Here is a 19,749-nt window from a genome sequence, read left to right on the forward strand (position 1 = left end):
ATGCAATGGATTTAAGTGGGCCCCAAATATCAGGGGCCAGGTGGCAGCACAGATTCGCCCAAGGCAAGTGGATCGTAGTTATTGTGATGGGCAGCACAGACAAAGCAATGTCTATAATGGCCTGAGCCGTGAGGGGCAAAGTGACTTTTATGGGGACATGACTTGTGTGGACCTTTGGTATTGACTAATCAATCATGGTGCTTCCAGCCATGAAATACATGAGAAGCCTACTGCATTTCTGTTTGATCTGTGTAAGCGGAAAAGTTCTCAAATCAATGGAAGAAAGGCCACATTGGATCATGGGAAAAGGGAATCTCAACCTGTAACCAGTTTCCAGACTTGAGTCAGTTTGAAGACCCAGAACTCCTTGATTGAAGAGACAGCCAGGTTCTCCTGAGGAAGGACCTTAATAAAATACCTAAGAGTTTTATTGTTAGCCTTTCTCTAGCCTTCCCCAGATGGACCTATAGCCTTTTATAAGGATAACTGTACACTTAGGGCAAGGAAACAATCAGACTTTCTGGAATTAAAGGCATGTGCCACCATGCCTAAGATTGGTGGAGTTTTGGCTGAAATCTGGCTCACAGTAGGTGCAGTGGTCCTCAAACTCATCCAGTGGTTATTTCCCCAGCCCAGAAGGAATAATTGGGGAAGATATACTTAGAAGTTGGCAGGATTCTCACATTGGTTCCCTGACCTGTGGAGTGAGGGCTATTATGGTTGGAAAGGTTAAAGACTTTGGAGTTGCCTTTGCCTTAGAAACTAGTGAATCAAAAACAGCATCACATCTCTGGAAGAATCACAGAAATTAGTGCCACCATCAAGGACTTGAAAGACACAGGGGTGGGGTTCCCACTACATCTCCCTTTAACGCTCCTGTCTAGCCAGTGTAGAGGACAGATGGATCATGGAGAGTGACAGTTGACGACTGAAAACTCAATCCAGTAGTGACTCCAATTGCAGCTGCTGGACCAGATGTGGCGTCCTTACTTGAGCAGATTAACACATCTCCTGGCACATGGTGTGCAGCTACTGAGGCCTTTTTCTCAGTAACTGTCCTCAAAGACCACCAGAAGCAATTTGCTTCCAGTTGGCAAGGCCAGCAGTATACCTTTACAGTTTTCCTTCAAGGATGCCTTAACTCTCCAGTCCAGTTAAAAGGGATCTTGATCTGCAGAGATCCACAACCAAGCACCAGGCCAAGCTCCGAGAGTCCAGTCAAAGAGAGGGAAGAGGGATTATGTGAGCAAGGGAGGTCAAGATCATGATGGGGAAATCTACAGAGACAACTGAACCAAGCTCAAAGGAACTCATGAACTTTAGACTGGCAGCTTGGAACCTGCATGGGAACAGACTAGACCCTCTACATATGGGAGACAGTTGTGTAGCTGGGTCTGTTTGAGGGGCCCCTGGCAGTGTGGTCAGGATTTATCCCTGGTTCACTGATTAATGGGCCATAGTCAATGGATGGCTGGATCATCAGTGACTTGGAAAAAATATGATTGGAAAATTGGTGAGAAAGACATCTGAGGCAGAAGTATGTGGATAGATCTCTGCAAATGGGAAAAGGCTGTGGAGATACTTGTGTCCCATGTAAATGCTCATCAAAAGGTGACTTCAGCAGAGGAGGAGTTCAGTAATCGAGCAGATAAGGTGGCCTGTTCTGTGGACAGTCAGCCTCTTTCCCCAGCCATTCCTGTCATTGCCCAATGGGCCCATGAACAAAGTGGCCATGGTGGCAGAGATGGGAGTTAGGTATGGGCTCAGTAACATGGACTTCCACCACCAAAGCTGACCTGGCTACAGCTGCTGCTGAGTGCCAGATCTGCCAACAGCGGAGACCAACACTGAACCCCAGATATGGCACCATTCCCTGGAGTGATCAACCAGCGACCTGGTGGCAGGTTGACTACATTGGACTACTTCCTCAGCGGAAAGAACAACTCTGTCCTTACTGGAGTAGATACTTATTCCCATTATAGATTTGTCTTTCCTACATGTAATGCTTCTGCCAAAACTACCATCTGTGGACCTAGAGAATGCCTTCTCCACTGTCATGGTATTCCACACAGTATTGCTTCTGACCAGGGAACTCACTTCACTGCCAGAGAAGTCCAACAGTAGGCACACAATGAGGGAATCCACTGATCTTACCATGTTCCCCACCACCCCGAATCAGCTGGCCTGATAGAGAGATGGAATGGCCTCTTGATGGCACAGTTCCAAAGTCTATTAGGTGACAGGATCCTGGAGGGCTGGGGCAGGATCCTCCAGAAGATGGTATATGCTTTGAATCAAGGTCTAACATAGGATGCAGTTTCTCCCATAGCCAGAATCCATGGGTCCAGGAATCAAGCTGTGGAAAAGGGAATAGTTCCACTCACTATCACCTCTGTGACCCACTAGGAAAGTTATAGCTTCCTGTTTCCACAACCTTAAGTTCTGCTGGCCTAGAATTTTTCGTTCTAGAGGGGGTAGTGCTCCTGCTGGAGCCACAACAAACATTTCACTGAACGGGAAGCTCAGACTTCCCATGGTCACTTTGGGCTTCTGATGCCCTTAAACCAACAGGCTAAGAAAGGAATAACAGTGTTAGAAGGGGTGATTGATCCAGATTACCAAGGGTAAATTGGATTGATTCTCTACAGTGGAGGTAAGAAAGATTGTCTGGCATGGAGGAGATCATTTAGGGCGTCTCTTGGTGTTACCATGTCCTGTGATGTTAATGGGAAACTACAACAACCAATCCAGGCAGGATGACAAAGGGCACAGACCCCTCAGGAATGAAGGTTTGGGTCACTCCTCCAGGAAAGAGCCTAGACCTGCTGAGGTACTTGCTGATGGTGGAGGAAATGGGTAGTAAGGAAAAGTAGTTACAAATACCAGCTAAGGCCACATGACCACTTGCAGAAATAATGATTATAGTTGATATGAATGTTTCTGTCATATTTTATTAAGAATATGTTTATACAGATATTTGTATTTTCTTTCCTTGTTATCTTTATCATATAATACAACATCAATTAAGAGACCATCAGTGGTTATCATATTTAAGTTTTGAAATACCAAAAGAATGTCCCTCAAGGTACATTGCCACCTATTCTAAAATTTATTATGTGTTTGTGGTTTATGAGGGACAGTTACATTATATTAGGTATAATTATGACCTGATTAAATATATAATGAGTTTGCGATTGTACGTGGGATAGTTCTATCATGTTAGATGTAATTATGACCTGGTTATTGTTTTCATTTGGAAATTATTCAGGTCATAAGGAGATAAGATTGTGTGTCAAGTTGACAAGGGGTGGAGTTGTGATGGCTATTCTTGGTTGATAACTTGACTACATCTGGAATTAGCAAAAAACCAAGAGGCTGGGCACAACCGTCAAGGACTTTTTCTTATTAGATCATTTGAAGTGGGAAGACCCACTTCTAAACCAGATCTTTGGAGATGGGAAGACCCACCTTTAATATGGGCCATACTGTCTGCTGGCAGCCTATGTAAGAATGTGGAAGAAGGAAGTTTTGCCCTGCTTGCTCTCACTGGCAAGTCCATTCCTTCACTGGCATCAGAGCCTACTTCTTCAGGATTCTGATGTATGCTGAAGACCAGCAGAGACCTCAGCCTCATGTATTGAACAACTAGTCTTGAACACACAGCTGCAACCTGGGTTTTATACTGCATTACAGTCATATTCTGTGATTGCCCTAGCTTGTTTTGCTCTTGAACCTGTGGAAGTAGTCCTCTGGGTGCCAGAGTCTTATTTCATTCATACCATAAAGCCAACGCAGTGTCCCGATATGCATCACACCTGAGCTTTGAGGCCTTTGGGTGTTTTGTTTCCTTTGCAGTACAAAGGATTGAACCCAGGGCATCCTGTATGCTAGGCAGTCCCTCTACCTCTGAGCCACAGTCCAGGCTCTAGCTTGTGACCCTTAGTACCACTTGAACTCTGTTTGAACAGATCGTTAACAACCCTTCCGGTCACAGAAAACGTTCAGCCGGTCAGCGTTTTAAGGCTTATGAAATCTCTCACGCAGCTGCCTTTATCTTCTGAGATTGCACTGCTGATAGTGATGTGCTTATTTTCTGCCTTGATGGGTGAACAAGTATCTGAATGTTCCAGGGGCTTCAACTTCTGAGCAGTCACATGGCTGACTTAATTAGGAGAGAAGAAAAGTGCCATAATTCTGCCCTAATGCCCCAGTGGGAGTCTGGGAGACCTTTTCTTATGCACATGCTCACCACCTCTGGAATAAAGTGGATGGCTAAGGACACTTGGGTAGGTCACAAGAGAGATTATTAGCCAGGGAAGACACATTTGAACTTGCTGAAAGGGCTGCCTTTGTGCCTGGGAAGGCGGGCCTCGGTGGGTCTTCTTTATCAGGAGGCCTTTCCTTTTTCAAGCTTGCAAAGTATGAATAGCTGTCTTTTACCCACTAATCCCCACAGGAATGTGGCTTCGGCTATGGAGAGGATGCACAGTGTGTGCCCTGCAGGCCGCACAGGTTCAAGGAGGACTGGGGCTTCCAGAAGTGCAAGCCATGTGTGGACTGCGCGCTAGTGAATCGTTTTCAGAGGGCCAACTGCTCACACACCAGTGACGCCGTCTGTGGGGACTGCTTGCCCGGGTGAGTTGGGCCATTTCTTCTGTTGTTTAATTCAGTGTTTTCCAAGGCACGTCTCTGTTCCCTCCTCCAAACTTGAAAGCACAGCGGTAAGAACTTGAGGATGTTTGGGCAACATTTGCAACTTCTGTCTCCTTCCTTCTACGGCCTCTGAGAGCAGCCACCCTTACAAAGGGATGTGCCCTGAAAACCTAGAGTTCCTGCAAACGCGGGAACAGAAGCACGGAGACAAATGGACAAAGGGACTGACAGGCAGCTTTGGGCGTTCCCTCAGCCCCTGCAGTGGGTCAGAGGAGAAAGTAGCAGAGATTCCTGACTATGTGGAGCTTGCCCTGTTTTTTTGTTTGTTTGTTTGGTTTTTGTTTGTTTTTGCTTTTTTTAAGGCTTCATCCAGGCCAGTAGAATCATTCAACAGGTAGGAATGATTGCCACCAAGCCTGCTGACCTGTGTTCGAACCCTAGGACCCTCCCAGTAGGAGAAAACTAACTGCCCACAAGCTGTCCTCTTGCATGCATGCCATGCTGTACCTGCCCTCCCCCGATAAATGTTTGAAAAATACTATCTCATGGTATTTTTAAACAGAGACAGGGCTAAGGATGTAGCTCAGCGATCGTGTGCTTGCCTTGTGTGAGCAAAGCTCTAGATTTGGTCCTTTACCTCCCTCCTCCCGACCCCGAACCCCACCTCTGCAGAGAGGCCTGGGGAGTCCCAAGAGGAGAAAAAAGTGGTGTAGGGTAAGAGTAGATGAGACAGAAGGTGTGAATGGGGGGAACCTTCCATGGACTCACTGACATGTATCCTGGGAGGTCCACGTGTGTCTACGCAAGCACATCTGTTGTCACGTGTGGGACTTACCAACATTTCAACCTGTTCTGTAACTGTCTTTTCACTCTCTGGATGGTGTCTTTGAGGCCCAAAAGTTTTTAGTTTTGAAGAGATGTGAGACATACTTATTTTTTTTTCATATGTGTGTTTGGTTTTAGAATGCTACTTTTGCAGCACCTTAGGTTCTGGCTGGGTCTCTGCAGAGAGAGCTACCTGACTCACTGTGTTCTCATCAAGAGTACGTGAAGAATTCCTGCAACTCAATATTCAAAAAGACAATTTGAAATAAGAACAAAGGCTTTGAGTAGATGCTCTCTAGTAATACAAGCTAATGGCAGAGATGCAGTAAAGCTGCTTGCCTTTCGGGAGCTGCAGACCCGAACCACATCCACTCACGCCCACTAGAGAAGCCAGCCATAGATGAAAAGATGGGCAGTTACACATGTTTGTAGGCTGTGGGGAAATGGAAACCTTCCTATGTGAATGGTGGGAATTGGGGGCCACAATAGGAAATGAGCTGACATTTCCTCAAGAAGTTAAATGCACAGATGCCACAGGCTCAGCAGCTCTATGCTTGAGCCTGTGATCAAGAGATTTGAAAAATGTTGTGCATATAAAAATCTGATACACCGATGTTTGTAGCAGCATTCCACATAATAGCCGGGAATCTGGGACAACCCTGCTATGTATTGAGTTGGTCACCTCCAGAATTCTGGTGTAAATGTGTGTGATGTGTTAACCTTGGGTCCTGACAGGTTCTCTCTCCTGAATTGACTAAGGAGACTGGCAGGGGGAATATGTCCCTTTCTTGCCCTTGTTGCCATGGAAGGACACAGTGTTTCTTCCTTCATGAAGATACAGCAAGAAGGCTGCCTCTTGTGGCCTCTTTCTCTGCCACCTAGACCCTGGGCATCTCACTTCCAGCCCCATGAGAAATGATTTGTTTTTTCTAAGTGACCTACAGCACTCCAGAAGGTGTTCTCTTACAGCGCTCCAGAAAGACTTCAGACAAACCAAATATCCATCAACTGATGAGTGGATAAACACCATAGGGTAGATCTAAACAATGAACTATTACTCAGCCATAAAAAGGAAGGAAATGCTGATATCTGCTAACATTGGGGAACCTGGAAGATATTGTGTTCAATCAAAGAGAACTGTTATAAAGGCTGCACATCCGGTGGTCACCTTAGTCACAGGCCCAGAACAGCAAATCCACAGATATGGAAAAACCAACCCAGGCTGCCTGAACTGAGGGATGGGGATCACCGTGAAGGATGTGGGGTGACGGTAGTGGCTAGCAGGTTTGTTCTAGGGGTGACAAAGTGTTCTAACATCAATTGTAGAGATAGTCACCCAACTGCATGACTATAACAACACCACTGGTATGCAACCCTTTCAGTGGGTAACTTGTATGGTATGTGAATTATGTCTCAACAAATCTGTCATTTAAAAACTGAACTAACAAAAAGTACCATAATTTCAAAACTCCAAGTAATGAGTATAGGTAGCTATAGGGATTGTTCTTTTGCCTTGCTTTGAGACAGGATCTTGCAGTGTAGCTTGGGGTAACCTTGAACTCCCTATTCTCTTGCCTCTCTCTCCATACTAGATGACAGGCAGGCACACCATGCCCTGCTATTAATAGAGTTTTAATCTTAATGTGCCTGGAACATCTGACATGCCCCTATAGCCCTATAGCCCAGTTCTGTGATAAAAGCATGTCTGTGTGTGTCTTGTCTCCTCATCTGGGCAATGGGGTAAACTGAGGCCCTAGGAATGCAAACCTAGGCTGGGAAACACTGGAGAGACTGGCAGGAAGCCAGGACCTGGGGACTTGGTTCTTCAAAACCATCTCCTGGGCTTTTACCAAAAACCCCACTGGGGTGTGCTGTGCACATGCGCATGCGTGTCGGGGCTCCCGGACATCTTACTACTTCTGTTCCTCATGTGTAAGCCCACCCATTGTCACTTGAGTCCAACCCCGTACTTCCCATTTATTCTTTAAGCAGATGCTTAGATACTGGAAAGTTATCAATGAATAGACATTTGAATGATGCGCCAGTTTATTTCTATGATTCTATAATTTAAAATTACCTCCTTTCTAAGGCAGCATTCATCTATGAGCAGGTGATAATTCTACAGTATTTTAAAAGTACTCCTATAGTTTGACTAGCTTTCTGTGGAGAAGGCAAATAGCTGAAACCTATTTTGCCGACAGATAAATGAAGGCGAAAGCAAACTATTTCTTGCGTCAAAGTCAGTGCTGTCAAGATCAGGCCAAGGTGGCCATTGTCACTTCTGATGCCAGCCCTGCCTCCTCAGCCTCACTGCTTCAGTGAACACAGCCAGTGTGGTGAGGCCACACCCACAGGAACCGTCTGACCTGTGTGTGTGTGTGTGTGTGTGTGAGTGTGTGTGTGTGTGTGTGTGTGTGTGTGTGTGTGTGTGTGTGTGTAGCTGGCTTCAATGCCCACAAGCTAAGGGATGACAAAGACCCAGTTCCTTGGCTATCCAGATATGTTCATTGCCTTCCTGCCAGTAACTTACAAGCTGTCATCTGAGAATCATGACATCCTTTAGTGTTGTTGGAGAAACAAAAATGTAAAGCATAAAGTTCCTGGGGAGTGATGCCCAGTCCGTTGTAAACACTAAATAGATACTGGACAGGATCGCTCATTAAGTGGCCTTACAACCAGGAAGGCTTTGCATGGCTGTGTTCTACTTAGGTTGTTTGGTTTTTGTTTTTATGTTTTTTTTTTTCTCAGTTTGACATAAGCTAGAATGTTATCCCAAAAGAGGAGCCTTAGCTGAGAAGATGCCTCCATCAGATTGGCCTATAGGCAGGTCTGTGGGGCATTTTATTCGTTAATGATTGATATGGGAGCCCAGCCCACAGTGGGTGGTGCTACCCCAGGCAGATGGTTGGGGTGTATAAAAACCAAGCTATGCACATCATGAAAAGAAAACCAGTAAGCAGCACCCCTCCACGGCTTCTGTATCAGCTGCTGCCTCCAGGCTCCTGCCTTGGTTTCCCTCGGTGATAGACTGTAACTGTGAGCTGAAATAAATTCTTTTCTCCCCAAGAGGCTTTTGTTCGTGGTATTCATTGCAGCAGTAGAAACCAGACTAGAAGAGGCTATTTACATCAATGTGACTGCAGGCCTCGTGTGGCCCATCCTTTCTCTTCTGTGGGGGAACTAGAGCCCAGGGCTGAAAGCATAACCCGCCCTCTCTAGCTCTTCAGTGCTTCTGCTGGCCGAGCCATTTAATGAGCACTTCGCACTAGCTAGACACTTTCTGTGGGTCGTACTGTCACCAAAACCATACTGCAGAGTCAGAAGGAGCGCTGTCCACTCCTTACAAAGAAGGACACTGGTCCTTAGAGCGATGATTGATGCCTCTAGTCACACAGCTTGTGAGCAGAGGGGCAGGGATATTCCCCCAGTGGAATATTCCCTAAGCCTCCTGCTTAGGTGGGCGCCCACTGAGCCAGGAAGTCTCACCGAAGGGTTCAGCCATCTGTCCGTTCTTTGTCCCATGCCCATTCTACCCTCAAACCATCCATTGGCCTCTAGCTCTTGAGAGCTGCCCCAACTGGCTTGCACATTTTCTGTCCTCTTCTCCTGTCGCCCAGATCTTGTCCATAGGTGACTGTGACATTGTTGATGAGGTCTGGGCTGGATGGCTAATACCCCACTTACAGTGGGACCAAATCCAAAACTGGGTAAGTTAGATTTGACTATGAAAATATGTTCAAATAATATCTGATACAGTGGTTTCCTACCAGATTTTAATAAACTCACTCATTTAAGAGCACAAACAATGTAAACAGAGGAAGCTGAAGAACTCATACTCCCTCTTTTTGAAGCACATCACAAAGCTACAGAAATCAAACGTGTGTATGGGCACAAAGACAGACGAACAGGCCAGAGGAATACGAAGGGGAGTCAGCCCCTGCGGATACAGATCTTGAGACTGGTGCCGAGGGCAGAGAGTGAGAAGAGAACGGCTCTCCTGGAGACGGAGTCGAGAAGATGGGATATCTACGAGGGAGCAGTGAATCTGGACTCTACCTTACTCCCTGCACAAAAATCAACCTCAAATGCATTAAAGATCTGAGAATAAGCCGGGCGGTGGTGGCACGCACACCTTTAATCCCAGCACTCGGGAGGCAGAGCCAGGCAGATCTCTGTGAGTTCGAGGCCAGCCTGGTCTACAGAACAAGATCCAGGACAGGCACCAAAACTACACAGAGAGACCATCTCAAAATAAATAAGTAAATAAAATAAATAAAAATTAAAAAAAGATCTGAGAATAAGACCTAATGTTACAGAAATACAAGAAAATTACCAAATATAATTTAATTAAATATTGACAAAAAATTAAATATTGACAGAAAAACTTATTGTGTAAAAGAAAATGAAAAAAGTAATATCCAACATTTTCAACAGCAAACACTAAAGGCACAAAATACATATTCTAAAACCACTTAAAAGTAGAGATAGATCAGGTATTGGAATTGAATGTAGACATTATTTAACATTTTAAAAATAAGAAATTCCCCTTGTGATAAGACTTGTTTTGGTGTCTGTGTTTTCCCTAATAAGAAAAAAAAAGTCCAGTTGCCAAAATAATTTATTAAAATAGATAATGTATTCGAAAACCAGCGTGCTTGTGAGACTGGAGGCGAAGAAGTTCTGCCGTGTTTGAATGCCCGCTAAAGACTGAGAAGAAGCATTAGCCAGGAAGTGTTGCCTGGGCACAGTGCCCAGGCAAGGCCAGAGGAACCACAGGTGCCGTTGGACAGTCAGGCAGAAACGTCCAGAGCTCGGTCGGCCGCTGTTTTACTCGGTGGCTTACCGAAAGAAAGAATCTAAGAGTTTGGGGTCCTGTCTTGTTTTGAGGGGTCTCCCTATGTAGTTCTGCCTGGCCTCAGTCTCCCAGGTTTACAGGGATGCCACCACAAGGACACTCAGCTAAGACCTTCTTCAAACTGCAGTCGCTTCCAGAGTCACCAACCTGCTCACACCACACAGGAAACTTAAGGTCACAGGTACACAGGACAGTCACTGAATTACAGTCAAGTGGTAATGACTGAAGACCTTGGTTGTAATTTAAAAAAGCCAAGATTGAGAAACTAGAGTTAAAGCCAGGCTGTGAGTATGTGAATACAGTTTAGTAAACCTTAAAGCTTGTTTTCTTCTCTCTCTAGTGTTTTCACTTTTATTTGGTTCTAGGGATGGTACCAGGGCCTCTGTTATCATCCCCCCCAACCCCCCCCACCCCCACACCCTGTGTGTATGCACTAACCTTTTCCCTGCTTTCCAAATCAATTTGCATTCATTTGCTTATTTAGGAGTTTAAGCATTTAAAACCAATTTAGCCAGGCAGCCGGTGGTGGTGCAGGCCTCCACACTCAGGAGGCAGAGGCAGGCGGATCTCTGGAAGCTTGAGGCTAGCTTGTCTACAAAGCAAGTTCCAGGACAGCTAGGGATACATAGACAGTTTTCCTTGTCTCGAAAAACCAGAAAAAACATTTTTGTTGTTGTTTTTGTTTTGTTTTTGTTTTTCAAGACAGGCTTTCTCTGTGTAGCTTTGCGCCTTTCCTGGATCTCGCTCTGTAGACCAGGCTGGCCTCGAACTCACAAAGATCCTCCTGCCTCTGCCTCCCGAGTGCTGGGATTAAAGGCGTGCGCCACCACCATCCAGTCAGAAAACAATTTAATCCATGCAGTCTTTGGTTTGGTTATGAATAATGCTCCTTGGAGAACAGATTCCTGGTCTCTTCTTCAGTTATAGCTTCACTTTCCCAGGGATGATTCTAAGTTTGTCCTTGTAGTTTAATTTACAGGCAGTAGTGTAATCATAATTTTTAATTTGATTCTGCTCATTAGCTATGTTGTTTATGCTTTATGTTTTCTTTTAAATAAATTTAATTTATTAATTTATTGATAGAGTTTTGAATGACTTGAATTCCTACCATCTAGAAGCAACCACAATTAATACTTAGTATGTAACATCCCTACAAACATTTCTAATGAAAATATATGTGCTGCGTTTGGGCTCCTAAATTTCAAATGCTAAATCTAGTACTTTACTTAAGAGGTGTTTGTGGTTTAGGTCACAACAGAATTGCCAGAGCCCACTGACTCCAGATTTCCTCTCCAGCATCCCACCCTACTTGGGGAGCTTTATGCAGGGAACCAAGTCTGTACAGTGTCTACCATCTGGTCAGCCTCTGGGTGCCTCTTACTTCACCAAGAGCTGGTTCTAGAGGCAGCTGGTGACTGATGATGTGACTGACACCCGGCTGCATCAGTGAGCTTGGACGACACCAATAACCAGGACTCTCTCCTTCCTCTTCCAGATTTTACCGGAAGACCAAACTTGTGGGTTTTCAAGACATGGAGTGTGTGCCCTGTGGAGACCCACCTCCTCCCTATGAACCACACTGTGAGTGATGTGCCAAGTGGCAGCAGGCCCTTAAAAAACCCTGTCTCTACTATGGGACCCCTAGTGTGTGCTCTTATCCAGACCTTAGTGGAATCTCATCAACAGCGACCTTTGATTTGCATCCCCCAGGGAAAGTCACTTTGCATTGCTGCTCCCTGTTCCTTTGAATGCTTCCTCTCAGATGCTTGGTGCAGGAGACCTGGCCTCACTGGGCTGTCCAGGTGTTAATCCCCAGATATAACACGCTGACCCTGATAGGATCACACAGGGGGGTCTGCCTTTCAGAAGTTCCTTCTGGGACACCTTTGCCCTCCATAGTCCAGTCCCTGCACTTCCTGGCTTTCGTTTTTTCTCACCTCTCAAATCAGTGAGGAGAGAGGACTCATTGTACTCGCCCAAGGTGGGGGCAGCAGCACAGGAGACACTTGAGTCTTTGTGTTGACATTAGTCTTTGTGACCATTAGTTTTGTGGTTTGTCCCCTGCCCCCCTGGAAACAAGAGCATTTATTGTGTTCTAAGTCCGCATGGTGGCTGCTCACTGTCTTAATGCTAAGCAAAGCTGGCTAAGAAACACCACAGGCAAAGGATGGGGTCCAGCCAGGGGTGAGGCATGGTCTGCTGTCCCAGCACGGCTTGCAGCTGGGCTTCAATACACAGGAAAAGCTATGTCCAGGCAGGAGGGTGGAGGTGCATGTTCCCCCTGGCACCTATTGGCACAGCCTCGCTGGGATCATTGCTGGGTAGACTTTTCAATCCATGGTATCTGCCCTCCTGCTTCTTTCTGTAACAAGACTTCCTTCCAAACAATTGCTAGTGCCTGCATTGTTTGATAAGGTCCCAGGAGGGCTATGGAACTTCTGCAGTCCATACTCTACTACCTTTACGAAAATACATTGCTTTGTGTTCTTCATTTGAAATGACCAAAATGCAAAACAAACAAACAACAAGAAAACAGACCATAGACTCTAAGAATCTACTGTCTAGGAGATACCGATGGATCCTCTTTATGCATACACATGACATGTCCTCTTGCCAGTTAAAACTCAAGGACCTAGTCCTGCTCAACCATGTGTTTTAGCAGGCAAGCTCATCTGTCACTACTTGCCATTGAACAAATGACGTCAGTACAGCCGATGTACAGTAGAGCTGGAAAGTGCTGAGGTACTTCTCTCCCCCACACACTTCATGTGCTGGGTTTGGTGTGATGTAATCCCAAGGCTTGGGAATGTTTTGCCTTTAGGGTTCTAGCTAAACTTAGATAGCATGAAAGGGCCTTTGAACACAGAACTCACATTCATGTCTTATGCAGTCTTTGGTCATACAACTTGAAAAAGACAATCGATTAGTTTAACGTATAGAGGTAGACATTTCTCCATGGGTCAAACTTTCTAGAAAGTAAAGAAAAATATTCCTGAGGCTGGAGGCACAGCGGGCCCAGCTGAGGACTTTCACATCTCAGATGGAGAGAGCCTGGGGTCTTGGTAAGCTTCATCTCTGTCAAAGAAGTTTGCTGTCTTTGGCACCCTCCTTGGGAAGCGGTCCAGAGTTTAACTAATCTCCTCAAAGGAGATCGGGAAGTCTTTGGGGGAAATTATGCATGGCGCCTCCTGTTGTGATTTATTCTCAGGGCTTTTCAGTTTATCCACAAAGAGCTTCTTCTTCAGCCCCCCTGAGGGGTTCCTGTGCCCTGGAGCGTCCAGGCTGTGGGAAGAAAGCATCCTTCAGGCTGCCTCAAGCCTGCTCAAGCCAGTGGGGTTTGTTTTAAGGGTGTCTGTGGAAACAGGTTCAGCTGGGGCTTCCAGGCTCAGATAAAGAGTTGTGGTCCCAAGGACCCTGGGTATTAGATTTGAGAAGGGTTCCAGGACCCTGCCTTCTCTTCTTCAAAACCAAACCAAACCTGGACTCACACTGCTCTTGGTTTCCAAAGATTTTCAGTTCATGTCTTTTAAAATTTGTTTTTGTTTTCTTTAAAAGAATGTTTTCCAGCCGGATGGTGGTGGTGCAGGCCTTTAGTCCCAGCACTCGGGAAGCAGAGGCAGGCGGATCTCTGTGAGTTCGAGGCCAGCCTGGGCTACAGAGTGAGTTCCAGGACAGGCCCCAAAGCTACACAGAGAAACCCTGTCTCAAAAAACCAAACCACACCAAACAAACAAAAAAAAGAATGTTTTCCAGGCACCTGACGATCAGATTGCTGAGCACTGCATGTAGAGAGATGGAAGTCTTAGTGTCAACTCAGGCATGGTGACTCGTCTGTAGTCTCAGTGCTGAGGGGGCAGAGGCAGGAGGATGGCTTTGAGTTTGAGGCAAGCCTGGAATATAGAGTAATACCTTGTCTAAATGCATCAGCGAAAAGCAAAAACAGAACAAGTCAAAGTACCTTTGGACACACAGGCCCTCAGGAGGGCAGGGGTGTGTCAGTCTTCGGTAATGGCAAAGCCTCCAGCCCACCTGTGCAGAGGAACAGCGACATGGCTAGCAGGGACAGCCTTGGTACAGGTATTTCTGTGACACGATGCTCATCGACGCTTATGAGTAATATGTAGGAAAAGCCATATCTGAAGTGGGAGTGGGTACAAGTAATGTGCACAGCACAGTCACCTACCCTATTGGACAGAACCCAAGGCCTCGCACACGTACCTGCTCCCCCACAGAGCTGTCTCCAGCCCCTCCCTACAGATAGGAAATAGACTGGAAAACTTCAAAATGCTGCGTTTTGTGTTTTGCTTGCTGGATTTTAAAGCTCTGGTGTTCGAAATGTGTTGCTGGGGGGCGGGGAATTGGTATTTCCCCTCTATTTTTTCCCTCTTAAGCAAACAAAAATGTCCAATATGTTCAAACTTCTTTTTAAAGTTAATTTTGAAATGACTTTGATTCATTCCATAAGGAGGCCTTTTAAGTTGCCATTAGAAAATAATCACTGTTTAACAGTGTGGCTTATTAGGCATGGATGTGAGGAGCTGGGAGTGTTTTCTGAGGGCCGCGCCACGCACAGCCCCCAACCCGGCAGGTCACTGAAGCTCCAGCTTTTCTTTCTCCCACATGCAGGGATTTATCTGATGGGTATGACTTCAGGCTCACGTGGCTTGTTGTACAAAGCCCTGGAGAACAAAGCAAACATCTAGTTTAAACACTTTAAACACAGTTGTACTCGGGTGAAAACCACTTTGAATCATTGCTAAACCACTTACCTCAACCACATCAGCATTCCATATTGAATAAACATTACTCAAAAAAAAAAAAAAATCCCACAGATTCTCCATTTCTCATCAGACCCAAGGCAGGATTTAGGTCTAAAATGCCTTGGATGTTTTCTTCTCTCACCTTACTGTCTCAGCTGGGTGCACATTTGATACAGTCAGAACAAAGCCTGCAGCTGGAAATTTGACATAAAGTGCCTTTGTCAACAATGCCACCGTCAGCCCCATGTTCCAAGATCAACCAAGCACTACCACCAATTAGCGCTCTTAATGACCTGGCAGAGGGGCTGTGGGTGGATGGGAGCCTCACCCTCTCAGACCACACTGCTGTGGAGGTTCTCAGTGCGCATCTGGTGGGGACTGGGAATGGGAAAGGAAAACAAAAACAACAAGCTGAACTCGGGGCTCCTCAGCTATCAGCAGATCCAAGAGTAGGCTGCCCCGTTTGTACTGTCCTTTGCTGGTTACCTATATCAGAGGTAGATGTGTCCGGACACAGTCCTCGGAGGAGCCAGCTCCTGGACTACCATATTCCCTAAGGGCATGCTCGGGACAGGAGGAACTAAAGGCAGGAGGCAGGCGAGAGAGAGCATGGCCTGAACAAGGCAGACCGGCACAGAGGTGGAGGTCCTGAGTCATCTCTGGGGCTTACAGCACCACACTGGACACTAGTTCACTAAGTTATGTGCCAGACCCACTACCTGAGTACTATTCTTCCTATTGTCCAGGGAGCAAGAGGACAGTGACTGCCCAGGTCACATCGCAAGGCAGAGCCACAGCTAGAGGACAAAACTCTGCCGGCCAAAGCCGGGATCCGTTCTATGCTATCACAATACATCTTCCAAACTTCCTACAGAGAATGATGCCGGTGACGTCAGGGTTAACAGTCAGCTGGCAGGCTCAGCGATCACCTAGACTTTACGCCTCTAGGCACACTCGTGAGGGTTTTCTTAGTTAGGTTAGCCTCTGGCCATGCCTGTGAGGGATTATCTTGATCTGGTTAATTGAAGTGGGAAGACCTGGCTGAACACCAGCAGTCACCTGCCTGCCTGTGTGCTAAGTGCGGCCAGCTGCCTCGGGCTCCTGCCATGTTTCCCACCATCATAGACTGTACCCTCACACTGGAGAAGGAACCAAACCTTTAGTTCCTAAACCCTTCCTTAAGTCGCTTTCATCAGAGTGTTTTGTCACAGCAACAGAAAAGTAACTATGGCGATGGGGGACAGGCACTTCTTTCTTGTGTTCAAATAAATCACGTTGGGGTGGGGCACAGGCTTACCCTGTAAAGGAAGGGAATGTCTGTTTATTCATTGATTGTGCGGTGGGTGCTGGCACCGAGCCTGGGGATGCCGGGCAGTGCTCTGCCACTTACTTTGGCTGCAATCTCACTGTGTTGCCCAAGCTAGTCTTGAACTCATCTCAAGCGATTCTCTTGCCTCAGCCTGCCAAGTAGCTGGGCATATGGGCATGTGGTCCCAGGCCCCATTTTAGACTTTCTTCTTTGTACAAGTGAGCTGTGGAGAGATTTGTTCTCTATTGACCAAAATCTCCTCCATCTCCCATCAGGTAGTCCTAGTGCACAAAGCTGTTTAGGGGCCGCTCTAATTTCACTAGTGTTCTTAGAACGACCGCCTGCCGGTACTGAACACCACACTGCTTGGATAGTCCCCGGTCCCTCTATGAGACAGCAGCCCTCTAAAGCACTGGGAGAGGAAGCGTGGTAAAGGGTTGGCTGTGCAAGCATGAGGACCTAGTTCAGATCCCAACCACCCACATACATTCTAGGCACGGTGGTAGAACTGAACCCCAGCACCAGAGTCTAGGTGGGACCAACTGCCTCCAGTCTAGCAATCTGTGGGCTCCAACTCTGATTTCAATGAGAAATTTTGTCACAAAAAATAAGATGGGAAGTGATAGATGAAGACACTGAGCCATCAACCTCTGGCCTTCAACATGTACATACACGTGCAAGTGTGACTGAATATACACATATCCGATCAGAGAAAAATGGCAATGTGCAGATGCAGGAGAGATGCCCATAGTACAAGGTCTTCCACACTACTGCAGTGGGTGGATACAGGAGAGATGCCCATGGTGCAAGATCCTCCACACTACAGCATTGTGTGGATGCAGGAGAGATGCCCATGGAGCAAGGTCCTCCACACTACAGCATTGTGTGGATGCAGGAGAGATGCCCATGGTGCAAAGTCCTCCACACTACAGCATTGTGTGGATGCAGGAGAGATGCCCATGGTGCAAGGTCCTCCACACTACAACAGTGTACAGATGCAGGAGAAATGCCCACGGTGCAAGGTTCTCCCTCCACATTTGCTATGTGTACATGTGGGGGTTTTGTTTCTACAGTAGTTTTTTTGGTGAGTTTGCTAACAGTCAGAGGCCAGATTTTCCAGGATGCTTACTGGAACCCCTGCATTATGATCCACAAAGCCGGTATGTGCTAATGAAGGGCTCGGCTTACTGGGGCTTGTGAAGCTGTCTCTGGTCCCTAGACCAAGACGCGCTGGTGTCCAGCCAGGTCACCGCTGGAAAGGAGGCTGTTCGTGGAGCCTCACTGTGGCATTGTAGGGGAGAACAGCTAAGTACGGCTGTGTGCCTTCAACAAATACCTTCAGCAAAACATAGAAGAAGCTGCTCCCAGAGATGTCTGAATTTAGCTCTCTCCTGCTAAATAGAACCTACAAGATAGGGAGGATGGAGATGATAAAATCAGAAGAACAGAGAAGAGGAAGCACAGGCCTGGCATGGGGGTGCAGCTTAGAGTGGCAGCCTCCTGGCCTGATCTAAGCAGAGACTCCTCACTTCTTCCTTTTTGATGGCTGGTTTGAGATGCCACTGCCCATGCGATGCTTGTCTCCAGTTTACCTCTTCTTTCTGCTGCTATTGCATAATTCCATTAATTTATCAGGAAGTAAACAGAAGTGGTTCTCACAGGTTGCTTAGCTGAAAATGCATCAATGAAGATGACAACTCAAAACCAAACCTAGACACCTGCACAGCCCCCATCATTACGACCCCCTCTGCAGAGGACGCCATTCGAAGGCCTCCCTTGAAATCTACTTTTCTACGCTAGGGATCAAACCCAGGGCCTTTGCACATGGCAGGCAAGTGCCAGACCACTGAGCTATGCTCCCAAGTCTTAGTATTTTGAGACACTGTCTTCCAATATAGCCCAAGCCGGCTTTGACCTTGACATCTTGTCACCTATGTCTCTAGAGCACTGAGATTCCAGTCCTGTGCCATCACACCAGGCTATGTGCTTGTCTTTTGCTGTAAGAATCACCAAACCGTGAGAGGGAAGGCCCCGGAGAAAGAGAGCTAGCGAACTGGATGCAACCAGCAGGCAGGGACAGCCCATCATTAAGGCATCATCAAGCAAGGGCTCTTGATCCCAGAGCAGCCACAGGAACCCAGAGCACACTGTCGTTTTGTGACATTGAGTGCAAAACAGGCAGACTTAGTCATCCTAATGACTGACCCCTGAGGTTTTTCTCTAATGGCACTAAGTATGGTAATTAGAGGTCTTGTTTTTGTAGATGCTCAAAATTGGGGGGGGGGGGCATCAGATGACATTTAGGGGTCATTTTCTTCCTTCTGTGGTTTTTTTTTGAGGAGTCTCACTCTATAACCTAGACAGTGGTTCTCAACCTTCCTAATGCTGCAACCCTTTAATATGGTTCCTCATGTTGTGGTGACCCCCAACCATAAAATAATTTCATTGTTACTTCATAACTGTAATTTTGCTACTGTTATGGATCGTAATGTAAATATCTGATATGCAGGATATCTGATATTGGACCCCCAAAAGGTTGCAAGCCACAGGTTGAGGACTATCCTGGCAGTGTGTGCCAGTCCTTCATCAGCCTCCCCGGGGCTGGGGCCACAGATGTGAGCCATTGTGCCTTCTGTGTTTGCAGATTTTTGGTCTTGGTCACGCTTGGGATCCTGGGTGAGCACTGTACCTGAGCAGCAGTCCCCACTGTAGCATTTGCAGGGAAGCTGGAGACCGTTGCAGTCCAGGCCACGTGTCCCGGCCTCTTTAGAGAACTGCTGTGCAGTTGCTCTGTGTGGTTGTCCAGCTGTCTCAGCCTCCGGTCCCTAAATGGCTCCTCGGCCATGGACTTCCTCGGCTGAAGGAATCAGCACTTCTTCTAAAAGTGTTCTTCTAAACCCACACATTCTGTAGCCATCCTTTTCTCCCAGTAGAAATTTCTAAATACAAGCCATCAGGTGTCTCTGGTACCCTGGAAGAAGGAGCAGGAAGTTAGACATTTTGACAAGATCACACCATCCCCTGAGCCTGGAGCCGCTTTGGTGGGTCCTTGTCTGCCCGAGTCTGGAGGAGGGGATTATCCTTCGGAGAAATGGGCAGTCACTTCTTACCCCACCCCCAGCACATCTGCCTTCTCAGCTTTGACTCTCAGTCCTGCTAGACATTTAAAGCCTATGGGCTGGTTTAAATATTTACTCGTGGAAAAATATGCTACATCTGGCCAAAGAACACTGCTAAATTGAATGAATTTTAGATTAGATACAGCTTATTTTAAAAATAATAAATGAGATCGATCAGGCCCATTTCACTAAGCTGTGGAGGTTTTGGGGATTTTTTTGGTTTTTTGT

General features: G+C 46.6%; 1 protein-coding gene across 1 annotated transcript in view; it reads left to right on the forward strand.

Moving 5' to 3' along the window:
• Tnfrsf19 (TNF receptor superfamily member 19) overlaps nucleotides 1-19,749 on the forward strand; it is a 69,991-nt gene that overhangs the window by 23,102 nt on the left and 27,140 nt on the right. Inside the window, exons 3-4 of the mRNA XM_059273071.1 lie at nucleotides 4,457-4,635; nucleotides 11,829-11,914. Of these exons, the coding sequence (XP_059129054.1) occupies nucleotides 4,457-4,635; nucleotides 11,829-11,914 (265 nt within the window). The remainder of the gene's footprint in view (nucleotides 1-4,456; nucleotides 4,636-11,828; nucleotides 11,915-19,749) is intronic.

Source organism: Peromyscus eremicus, chromosome 9, assembly GCF_949786415.1.
Source record: "Peromyscus eremicus chromosome 9, PerEre_H2_v1, whole genome shotgun sequence".
NCBI lineage: Eukaryota > Metazoa > Chordata > Mammalia > Rodentia > Cricetidae > Peromyscus > Peromyscus eremicus.